Source organism: Piliocolobus tephrosceles, chromosome 2 (assembly GCF_002776525.5).
Source record: "Piliocolobus tephrosceles isolate RC106 chromosome 2, ASM277652v3, whole genome shotgun sequence".
NCBI classification, from domain to species: domain Eukaryota; kingdom Metazoa; phylum Chordata; class Mammalia; order Primates; family Cercopithecidae; genus Piliocolobus; species Piliocolobus tephrosceles.
The window spans coordinates 191,900,424-191,911,717 of NC_045435.1; the positions used below are offsets into that span (position 1 = coordinate 191,900,424).

Consider the following 11,294-nt stretch of genomic DNA (forward strand, 5'->3'; position numbering starts at 1 on the left):
TCAAAAAAAAAAAAAAAAAAAAAAAAGGTAGGAGGGTGCGGTGGGAGGAGAGAGGACGGCCTGCGCTGGAAGTCAGCTCTCCAGGCTGCCCTTGCTGGGCCTGGCCTGAGCTGACCATCAGCCCTGTCCACAGAGCAGTCCTGGAGTCCCAGCCAGACGAACGCCCTAAGTCTCTCTGAAATTCCCCAGGGGCAGGAGCTTGGGACACAGAGAGCTGCCCCAAGTCTGCTCTTCCCCACAGGGAGCCCAGCAGCCCCCTAGTCTGTGCCCACTCAGCTCTTACTGAGGGCTGCCCCGGGCCTGGTGCGGTGCCGGGCGAGGTGCAGTGCTGGGCGTGGTGCGGTGCCGGGCGCGGTTTTCTGTGTGTGTAACTGCTTGGGGTGAGCAAGGCGTCCTTAATGCCGAGCCGCCTGCACACTCAGGGCCTCCCTGTCAGAAGCTCGGCTCTGGGTCGGGAGGTGCCACCTGGCAGCCACACGGCTCAACAGACCCAGCGCTCCCCTTCCCATGACCTCTGTGACCTTGGCCAGCCACCACTTCCCGGACTGTAAAATGGGGATGGTAACACCTGCACTGTCACCCAGACTAAATGAGCCAGGCCGTGTGCCCACCTGATGTGGTACGTGCTGGAAAGCGTGAGTTCCTTTGCCCAGTGCCCGCATCACACACAGGACCTGCCTCCAGCTCAGCCTGCTCCTGCGTCTCCCCCGCCACCTCTGCTTGGCCGGCGCCTGGCCTCCATCACAGTCCAGCGCAACTGTCACCTCCTCCAAGGTGCTCCCTGAGCCCCTCCCTCCCTGGAGCAGGGCCTCTTGCCTGCGCCCCCACGGCCTCTGCAAGCCTCTGCCTGCTCAGCCTCGTTAGTCCCAGAGGAGGGCCCAGCCTTCCCCGTGTCTATCCTCTGAACTCCACTCAGCGTCTCGCTTGGAGAAAGCACTGGCTGGTTCCTTGTTGAATGAATGACCATCAAATGACACACAGCACAGTCCAGCCCTGCACACCCAGCAGCCAGAACCAGCTCTGCCTCCGAGGCCCCACGCACCTCTTCCTCTTTCATTAACTCCATACCTCTGCTAAGCACCTGCCACCCGCTGGTCTGAGCATGGAGCAGTAAACAAAGAGACCTTCCTGCCCTCACAGAGCAGAGTAAACACACACACAACTACACAGTGACACGTGGGGGTGCTGTGAGGAAAAGGGAAGGGCAGGACAGAGCAAACGAGGGTTGCGGAGAAACCCACTGAAATAGAGCAGGCAGGACGGTGCTGTGCGGAGGCGATGCGCGATCGATCTCAGGCGGTCCAGGGAGTTGGAAAGAAACAAGGTGGGTGAGTCAGAGGATGGCACCAGATGAAGCTACTTAGGTTGGTGGGGGCAGACCCTGGTGGGCAAGAAGTAACACTGACTTTATGTTCTAGAACCCAACTTCGTTCTGAAGTTGCCTTCCGCCCCACCCGGCAGTTTGCGCATGCGTGTATGCCTGTGTGCGCTCGTGCGATGGGAGACCCTCTGGTAATCAGTTCCCACAGCTGCGTCGTCTGTGTTTTGCCTGAACTGCCCCTTGAAGCCACCTTGGCGCAGGGGAACATTTCACAAGGCTGCAGAGCACTGGCCCACCACACGCACCCTGCAGGCTTGAGGGTCGTGAGTGACTCGGGACCACGTTGCTAGGTCTCTCTGTCTCTGCCTCGTCTCACTCTCCTCCAACCCCCTCAGCACCAGGAAATCGCCTCTCCTCCCCTGCTCCCCTGCTGGTCCCAGCCACCCTTCTTCCCATGACCCTGATACCATTCCCTCAAACCCCCAAGTTCTCCTAGGGGCCTAGGCTTTTGGAAAGCAAGGACTTGCTGGCTGCTTCTGCTTTCTGTCCAGCTAAATAACTCCCCTGATGTGAGCAAATGTGAACCAGCTAAGCACCAGCTGCTTAGGAAGAGGGGAAATCAGTGAATACATTAATATCTCAGGATCCTATCTACCTCAAGAGGCTAGAGGGCAGGGTCTCTGGTACATGTGGATTAAGCCCACTTGTTGTCTTGGTAACGAGAATGCTATGCACACAGCCATGATGTACAGCCATGCTCCGTGCACACACCTCTCCCACAGCCGGCCCCGGCAGGGTGCTGGTGCAGCCTCCCTTGAGGCCTCTCCCTGCTGCCCTCACCCGCTCCCCTCCCCTCCTAGAGGTTGGTACCTCCTATTACGCCGTGGCTGTGGTCAAGAGGAGCTCCCAAGTGACCATCAACACCCTGAAAGGCGTGAAGTCCTGCCACACGGGCATCAATCGCACAGTGGGCTGGAACGTGCCCGTGGGCTACCTGGTGGAGAGCGGCCGCCTCTCGGTGATGGGCTGCGATGTACTCAAAGGTGAGGGCTTTGGGCTGGGCAGGAGGGTCCCCAGGCCTCCCCCTCCTTTCCTTGGCCCATGCTTGTCCCTTCACTGAGTAGCCTCCCTCCGGCCTCACCGCCATTCCTTATCCCTGGAAGGCACAGCAGCGTCCTCCACGCCTCCCCGCACCGTGCACTCTGCCGCCAGCCCGGCATGCAACCACCCTGCGCACCGCCACTTGACTTCCTGCTTGCTTGGCCCCTGTGGGCACCATTCTTGCTCACCCCTCATGGTGCCCACATGACGGTCAGGCACCGGCCCAGCCCATGAGTGGGAGGCAGTGAATCTCCCAGGAGTGCTTCCCACACTGTGTCTAGAAATGTGTCCTCAGCTTTACAGGACCAGAAATGCTGTTTTTTCAGGACCCAAACAAGGTGTTGACTTGCACCCAGAAAGCCCCCAAGTGGCTCATCAGCCCAACCAGCCATGTAAACCCACGAGAGCCTGGAAGCCTCACCCTCTCAGCTGTGGCCAGGTGTGGGTGGCTCGCCAGGAACTTGGCATATTTATTAAATACCTACTCCTCTGGGAGGTCACAGAAAAAAGACCAGGAAGAGGGCTTACTCTGGAAAAGTTCAGTCTGGCTGGTGATGAGTGTGGCCCGACGGGCTTGGGTGCCGGCAGCAGGGCGTTCTCGTGTGGCACAGGATAAATATTTGTGAGTTTTGGTGCCGGCCGGGCCTGAAGAACCACGCAGGGCAGCAGACCCTGACCTCGTCCCCCGAGGCCAGCCGCCGGGCGTTTGCCTCCCTCCCTGTGCTGTGAGAAGTGTCTGCCTTTATTTCCCCTCTGTCACCAGTCACACTTCGCTGAGCTGGAAATGAAACCACGATGAGAAGAGCATCTAGCTGATGCTTAGTTATCCCGTGTGGTCACTTAGGAGGAAACTTGTAGTTCCCCCGAACCACTTTTAAATGACAGTCGTTCCCCAGTGCTCACTGCTGCCTTGGGGGACCCGGTTTGGGATCACTGATGGGATCTGGCTCCCCAGTTTTGCTCAGACTGAAGCTGGAAGGTGGAACCCTTCTCAGCAGTGTCCAGATGAGACCCTGCAGGGCCCGGGCCCCCTGCTGACCCTGGGGCTTTAACTTGGCTCTGAAGAAAGTTCTGCTGAGTGACCTCTCTACCTCCTTCCCACAGCTGTCAGCGACTATTTTGGGGGCAGCTGCGTCCCGGGGGCAGGAGAGACCCGTTACTCTGAGTCCCTCTGTCGCCTCTGCAGGGGTGACAGCTCTGGGGAAGGCGTGTGTGACAAGAGCCCCCTGGAGAGATACTACGACTACAGCGGGGCCTTCCGGTGAGCGGAGTGGGGGCGGGAGGAGCCGAGTCGTGCGGGCGGAGGCACTTAAGGCCACAGATGCTGGGGAAAGCACCTTTGCCCAGAGAGGCCGTGGAGGGGAAGTGGCGGTGTTGGCTGCGTCTCATCAAAGCACGCTTTATATAGTTCTGTGCACTGGTTAGTTTAAAAACATCCAACTGGAATATGCCAAACTGGATTTGCTCATAAAATCAACATGTTTGGTATATTTAGTGAGGTGAGGGCTCGGAGAGAAGAAAATGGAAAAAACAGCCTTTTGACCACTCCCATGTCCCCATTCTCAGACCAGCAGGGAGAGGGGTCGGGGAAGTGTGTCTTGACACTTGGGGCCGGCCTGTCTCTGCTGCTGGTTGGGGCTGGCACCTTGGGTAATCCTTCCGTGGATACAAGAGTCTCTAACAGTTCATGGTCCAATTCCATCTGCCTGCAGAGGAGGAAACGTGCTCAGCAGGACTGGAAAGGAAGCTTCTCGGGCTCCTCTAGCTGCCTCACGTTTCCACCTGGAGCGGGGAAGCCTGCTGGTGTCCCACGCTCCAGATGTGATCTGAGTGGATGCAGTTTTTGGCATAGAGAGAAGAAACAGTACTCAGCGCCTCCGAGCGGCAGAGCCTTGCCCCTCCCCTGCCCCGGGTCCTTGGCCAGGCACACATTCTCTCTGACTCTCTTGGGGCCTCAGGGCCCTCTCCTGATGTCGCCCTCCCCGACCTGCTCTAATGCCTGCGTGTTTTCTGCCTGTGGGGACCTGAGCAGCCTCTTTGCCCAGCAGGTCTCACCTGCCTCCAACACTAGGCAGTGACATCAACAGAACATGTACGAGTCAGTGGTCCCTCCCATTCATGCATGGCACGAAAAGGCCTTCTAGTCCAATCCCCTGCCTCAGGGTAGAATGCTCTTCAAAACGCCCTGAAAATTAGCCCAACTTGGTGGCACATACCTGTCATCCTAGCTACTTTGGAGGCAGAGGCAGGATGATCACTTGAGCCCAAGAGGTCAAAGCTGCTATGGCATGAGCTATGATCGTGCCACTGCACTCCAGCCTGGGCGACACGGTGAGACCCTATCTCTGAAAACAAAATAACAAAAACCAACACCCTGAGAGTCAAGGCTGCTGGTAGTATATAGCAGCTGCCCTGGGAGTGCCTGCTCCCTACAGGCCTGAGCCAGGCTGGAGAGGGTCTGTACGGGATGATAAAGAGCCTCTCATCCTCAGAGCAGCCCGATGGGAGCTGCTTTCCCGCCCCCGCTCTACAGGTGACAGGGACTAGGAAGGGGCCACAGCTCAGCAGAGCCACACAGCCAACCAGCCAGGGAGCGGGAACCCAGGCCACATGGCTGGAAAGCCCATGCCGATCATGGCCACCCTACAGCCCGAGCCAGGCCTCCAGAGGTGGAAGATGGGCAGGGGCCAGGGGCTCAGCCCATCCAGACCCACAGCTTCTCCACAGGTGCCTGGCGGAAGGGGCAGGGGACGTGGCCTTTGTGAAGCACAGCACGGTACTGGAGAACACGGATGGTGAGTGGGGGCGGGGCACGGGCCCAGAAAAGCAGCGTGCCATGCCAGGCCGGCCTGGCGCAGGGCACCTAGATGGCAGAGTTGGGATCAAATGCCCTAGTTCAGTGCTGCTCTGAGTCTCTGGGTGACCTTGGATAAGTCCCATAGTCTCTGAGCCTCAGCACTCCCAGCTGCAAAAGAGCAGAGGCAGGTGTCACCAGGGGAGTGCCCACTGCTCACAGAGCAGGAGAAGGGGGCCAGCGAGCAGCTCTGCTCTGCTCTGATCTGAATATGGCATTGGGTTCTGGTTCCACCTGAAGATGGGGGTCTGATTTTTTAAAGAATTTGCAAACCTATCCACTGGATCTCACCTACCAGCCCTTCCTGGCATTTTTCTCCCCTTGCCTGGAGAATCTGTCCCTCATCCCTAGGTAGGTTTAAAATACAGGTTGGTGTTGAGGTGGGGCACGGTGGCTCATGTCTGTAATCCCAGCACTTTGGGAGGCCGAGGTGGGCAGATCACGAGGTCAGGAGATCAAGACCATCCTGGCCAACATGGTGAAATCCTGTCTCTACTAAAATACAAAAAAACTAGCCGGGCATGGTGGTGGTTGCCTGTAATCCCAGCTACTCGGGAGGCTGAGGCAGGGGAATTGCTTGAACCCAGCAGGCGGAGCTTGCAGTATGCTGAGATCGTGCCATTGTACTCCAGCCTGGTGACAGAGCGAGACTCAGTCTAAAAGAATAAAATAAAAAAAGACTGATGTTATATATTAAGCCCTCATGTCACTTAAGTTTTTTAATTTTGAAAGAACTGAGCTTTGGAAAAGTTACAAGAATAACTCAAAGAGCTCCCTTCTCTTCTTCACCCAAATTCTAACTGTTTAGCATGTTTCCACATTTGATTTGTGTGTGTGCGCATGTGTGTGTGTTCTGAGCCGTTTGAGAGTATATTTGCCTATGTCATACCCCTTGGATACTTTAGTATGTGTCTCCTAAAGCAAGGAGATGTGTACCTAGCCACAGTAATCAAAATCAGGAAATGCAACTTTGATCCAATCCTGTTATCCAATCTATAGTCAATATTGCAGATTCACTCACCATCCCAATTCTGTCCTTCATACCCATTTTTTTCAGACCAGGACTGAATCTTTTACCACGTTTGGGGTTTAGTTGTTGGATCTCTTTAGTTTCCTTTATCTTGGAACAGTTTCTCAGTCTTTGTTTTTTATGACATTGGCATTTTGAAGCATCAGGCCAGTTATTTTATAGAATGTCCCTCAATTTAGATTTGCCTGAAGATTGTTTCTTTTTTTAAATTGAGATATAATTTACATGCAGCAAAATTTGTTCTTTCTGAAGTATAGTTCTATGAGTTTTGCCAAATACATACAGTTGTATAACCACCACCAGAATCGAGATCTGGATGGGGCAGATGCTTCAGCCCAGGAGTTCCTCAGGCCCCTGCTGGTTATCCCCCTGCACCTGCCAGCAAGCAGCAAACACACTGTTCTGTCTGCAGTTTGGCCTCTCCCAGGACGTCTGATGATTGGGGTTTTTTTTTAAGTCATTGTCATTCTTTACTGTTATCAATCGTTGCCTTTTAAATCAGAAAGTGCATCATGAAGCCAAACATGGAGCAGCAGATCTGAGAAGGAGGAAAACAAGTGGCCTGCACACGAGGAAGCACGTAGGATGATGCGCTCTCGTGCTGGGCAAGCCTAGAGAGGGGCTCCTGTTCACAGGCCCCAAGACGAGTCCGACAAAGGAGAATTTGGAAAATGGGCAAAGAGTAGGGATATGTTGGGTTAAAAATCAGCTTTTTCAGACTTGGGTTTTTTGTTTGTTTGTTTGTTTGTTTTTTTTTTGAGATGGGGTCTCACCATGTTGCTCAGGCTGGTCTCAAACCCCCAGCCTCAATTGATCCTCGCATCCCAGCCTCCTCAGTAGCTGGGATTACAGGCATGCACCTGGCAGCTTTTTCAAAGTTTTGATGGTAATCTAAGGCAATCTAAGGCAGTAATTTTTTTAAGTGACTTGATACAAAAAGATTGGTAAGAGCAAAAGGGTAGAAGTGGCATAAATGTCTAAAGCAGGGACGTGACAGGACTTTCATTGTTCTTGGCTTTGAGAAGTGGAAGTGGCTGATGGAAGTACCTGAATGATGCATTTGTCTGTGGGAAAGCAAAAGATGCCCCAGAGCTCTAATCAAAGGTTTTGCAGCAGCCTAAAAACAGAGAAAAGTTGGGAAGTGGAGGGGGAGAACTGCACTGAGTCATTAAGGGTGCTGTCAACTACCATGTGGCCATTAAAAATGACCTTTACGGAGTTTTCCAAACTGTTACTCTGGTGTGGGATTTTTTGGTTTTGTTTTAAAATAGCTTTGCAATGAACACTTTCGTGACCATACAAATTATCTTTTCTCTTCCTATTTGCTTGTGGAGGTTTTTTCCCTCCTTGTCTTAAAGTCATAAAAATATTGTTCTGTGGGGCCATCTGTGGTTTAATTATAGTCCTTAATATTCATCTTCTCAATATCCCTCGTTGGTGTTAATAGTTACTCTTGCAAATTTTCTTTTCTACTGAGAAACAAATGAATTTATGGAAAGTTTCCAATACTGTGGAAAAATACTTTGCCAAGTAGGATGCAAAATTGCCTGTCAACTATGTCCTTAGCCAGGTTAAAAGTGGTCAAAAGGAGCCGGGCGCGGTGGCTCAAGCCTGTAATCCCAGCACTTTGGGAGGCTGAGACGGGCGGATCACGAGGTCAGGAGATCCAGACCATCCTGGCTAACACGGTGAAACCCCGTCTCTACTAAAAATACAAAAAAAAAAAAAAAAAAAACTAGCCGGGCGAGGTGGCGGGCGCCTGTAGTCCCAGCTACTCCGGAGGCTGAGGCAGGAGAATGGCGTAAACCCGGGAGGCAGAGCTTTCAGTGAGCTGAGATCCGGCCACTGCACTCCAGCCCGGGCGACAGAGCAAGACTCCGAAAAAAAAAAAAAAAAAAAGTGGTCAAAAGGGGGCTGGGCACAGTGGCTCACACCTGTAATCCCAGCATTTTGGAAGGCCGAGGCTGGCGGATCACGAGGTCAGGAGTTCGAGACCAGCCTGGCCAACATGGTAAAACCTCATCTCTACTAAAAATACAAAAATTAGCTGGACAGGGTGGCAGGCACCTGTAGTCCCAGCTACTCGGGAGACTGAGGCAGAAGAATCGCTTGAACCCGGTAGGCGGAGGTTGCAGTGAGCCGAGATCATGCCACTGCACTCCAGTCTGGGCGACAGAGCAAGACTCTGTCTCAAAAAAAAAGAAGGTGGGGGATCAAAAGACAGGAAATAAAACAGAAAGAAGGACTTGAAAGAAACCCATCTCAGTATGAATAGTTGGAGTTCCGGGAGTTCCCCTTTCCTCTAGCCCCGGCATGCGCAGATTCCATCAGGGTTTATTTCCACCTTGGTCCCCGCTCCTGGAGCCCTGCCCCCTGCCCCCGACCCCTGCCCCCTGCTCAGAGCCAAACGTAGTGCCTCATGGCAGCCGCAAGCTCATCCTAGACTCTTGGTACATTTATCTCTCTCACCCAAAACCTTTCTTATTTTCTTGCTCGTTTTATCTTGACCAGTTATTTATAAGTATTGTATTACTGTCAGATGCCTCCAATCCACTTTAGCAACAGAAATTGGTGAGAGCTAGCAAATGAGAGGAACGAGATCGAGTCTGTGTGGGTACTTGGAGTTGGGTGCGGCCACCAAGCTCTGCCACCTTCTGAATGCTGGGTTCTCACGTCCATGATACCCAGCCACGCCCCAGAATCCCTCTCCTGGGCCTTCCTTGCCACCCGTCCCAACCCCTTCCGGAGCTGGGTCAGCCCAGGCTTCCTTCTTCCCAGGGAAGACGCTTCCCTCCTGGGGACAGGCCCTGCTGTCACAGGACTTCGAGCTGCTGTGCCGGGATGGCAGCCGGGCTGACGTCACCGAGTGGAGGCAGTGCCATCTGGCCCGGGTGCCTGCTCACGCCGTGGTGGTCCGGGCCGACACAGATGGGGGCCTCATCTTCCGACTGCTCAACGAAGGCCAGGTGGGCTCAGGGTCCCCCAACCCCCCTGCACAGCTTCCTGGATGGTGCTGGGCCTTGTGGTCACTCAGCAGGGTGGGACCAAGAGGGGCAGGACCCAGAGACTGTCCTTAGGATGGACCCCAGCACCGGGCCAGGCGAGAGTGAGGAACCAGCCAGCTGTGCTGACTGTCTAGGAGGAGGGCTGGCCAGGGGAGGGGGACCCAGGGACTCAGGCACCCTCAGAAGAAGCTCCTGATACTTGTGTCTCTGAGAGCTAAAATCAAAACATATGAGCAAATAAACAAAGTGACAAAACCAAAGCCTTTCAAAGCATTCACCATTCACCATGAATTACATGTGGCGAATAAGGTTTGGCTCAAACCGCTGCTTTTGACAGCAGTATACTTCTGACCGCTGGTGCCCCAGGCTCAGTTAGTTTTGCCCCATCCAGGCTGCCACTGCCAGCCCCGCAGCGTGTCCTCAGGGCCGTCCCATCCCTGGCCACAGTCGTGTGTCCAAACAGCTGAGTGTGATGAGGCCAAATGAACTCAGAGCAGACCCAGAATTGGCAGGGCCCAGGGGAAGGAGAGAGCGGATCAGGGGAGGCACCGCAGAAGAGGGAGGCCTTGCCTGGCCCTCACAGTGGGCGCCTGGTCTGAGGTCAGGGAAGAAGGAGGTAGGGGCTGAAGTGGGAGGAAAGGCTGTGGCCTGTCAGTACCCTCACCACCCTGTACCCACCGCCTCTTGACACACAGCGTCTGTTCAGCCACGAGGGCAGCAGCTTCCAGATGTTCAGCTCTGAGGCCTATGGCCAGAAGGATCTGCTCTTCAAAGACTCCACCTTGGAGCTTGTGCCCATCGCCACGCAGACCTACGAGGCGTGGCTGGGCCAGGAGTACCTGCACGCCATGAAGGGTCTGCTCTGTGACCCCAACCGTAAGTCCACCCGTCCCGACTGCTGCCAGCTCCAGCCCAGCTCAACCTCGGGCATGGCAAGGCTCTCTGGGAAAGCGGCCGGGGGAAGACGCTCACCAGGGAGGCCTCTGTAGGAACCTGTCATTTCTGTCCTCTGCCCCTGGGGCTTTGGGGAGGAAGCCCCTCTTCAGCTGCACGGCCTGTCGTGCCTCGGAAGCCCCACCTGGCTGCAGCGGAGTAGGATCCAGGCGCTCAGAATCTGCCTTGGGAAGGGTCTCCTCGCCCCTCCATCCATGGCCATGGCATCCTGTCAGTTCTTCTACAGCCTCTCGCTTCTACTCCCCGCCTCTACCCCATGGCTACAGCCCTGGCTCAGGCGCTACCTTTTGCCTGGACTATTGCAGTAGTCTACAAGCAAACTTCTTGTCTTTAGCCCTCCAGCCCCGTATACCTTCCACCTACAGCCAGGGAAGTGGGTACCACACACGGAGTTAGATACACGACAGCCATGGTCTTCCTCAAACCTCACAGTTGCCCCTTCTCTGTATGAGGAAGTGGGATCCGATGGTTAAATAACTTATCCCAGCCACACAGGAGAAAGGCCCAGAATTTCCCTTGGGTCTGACTCCAAGCTCTTCCATGGCAGTACCAGCCTGGCAGTGACCGCTTGCGGCCTGGCAGTGACCGCTTGCTTGCCCCACCCCAGGGCTGCCCCCCTACCTGCGCTGGTGTGTGCTCTCCACTCCTGAGATCCAGAAGTGTGGAGACATGGCCGTGGCCTTCGGCCGGCAGCGGCTCAAGCCGGAGATCCAGTGCGTGTCAGCCAAGTCCTCCCAGCACTGCATGGAGCAGATCCAGGTAGGGGTCGTGCAGATGCAGCGTGGGCCAGGTGGGCAGGTGGTGGCAGTGCCTGGGCGGTTCTTACTACCCACTCCCCCTCCTGCCTGGGGAAGAGAAGAGTGTCTACTGCAACAAGGCCACAGAGACAGGTGGGAGGAGCGACCGCAGGGACCAACACCCACCCCAGGGGACGGAGACAAGCGGGGAGGAGCGACCACAGGGACCAGCACCCACCCCAGGGGACAGAGACAGGTGGGGAGGAGCGACTGCAGGGACCAGCACCCACCC

At 55.0% G+C, this 11,294-nt stretch overlaps 1 protein-coding gene across 1 annotated transcript in view; it reads left to right on the forward strand.

Annotated features, from left to right (window-relative positions):
* MELTF (melanotransferrin) overlaps positions 1-11,294 on the forward strand; it is a 29,301-nt gene that overhangs the window by 4,572 nt on the left and 13,435 nt on the right. The window contains exons 4-9 of the mRNA XM_023214800.3: positions 2,182-2,364; positions 3,527-3,683; positions 5,150-5,217; positions 9,085-9,272; positions 10,007-10,187; positions 10,873-11,024. Of these exons, the coding sequence (XP_023070568.1) occupies positions 2,182-2,364; positions 3,527-3,683; positions 5,150-5,217; positions 9,085-9,272; positions 10,007-10,187; positions 10,873-11,024 (929 nt within the window). The remainder of the gene's footprint in view (positions 1-2,181; positions 2,365-3,526; positions 3,684-5,149; positions 5,218-9,084; positions 9,273-10,006; positions 10,188-10,872; positions 11,025-11,294) is intronic.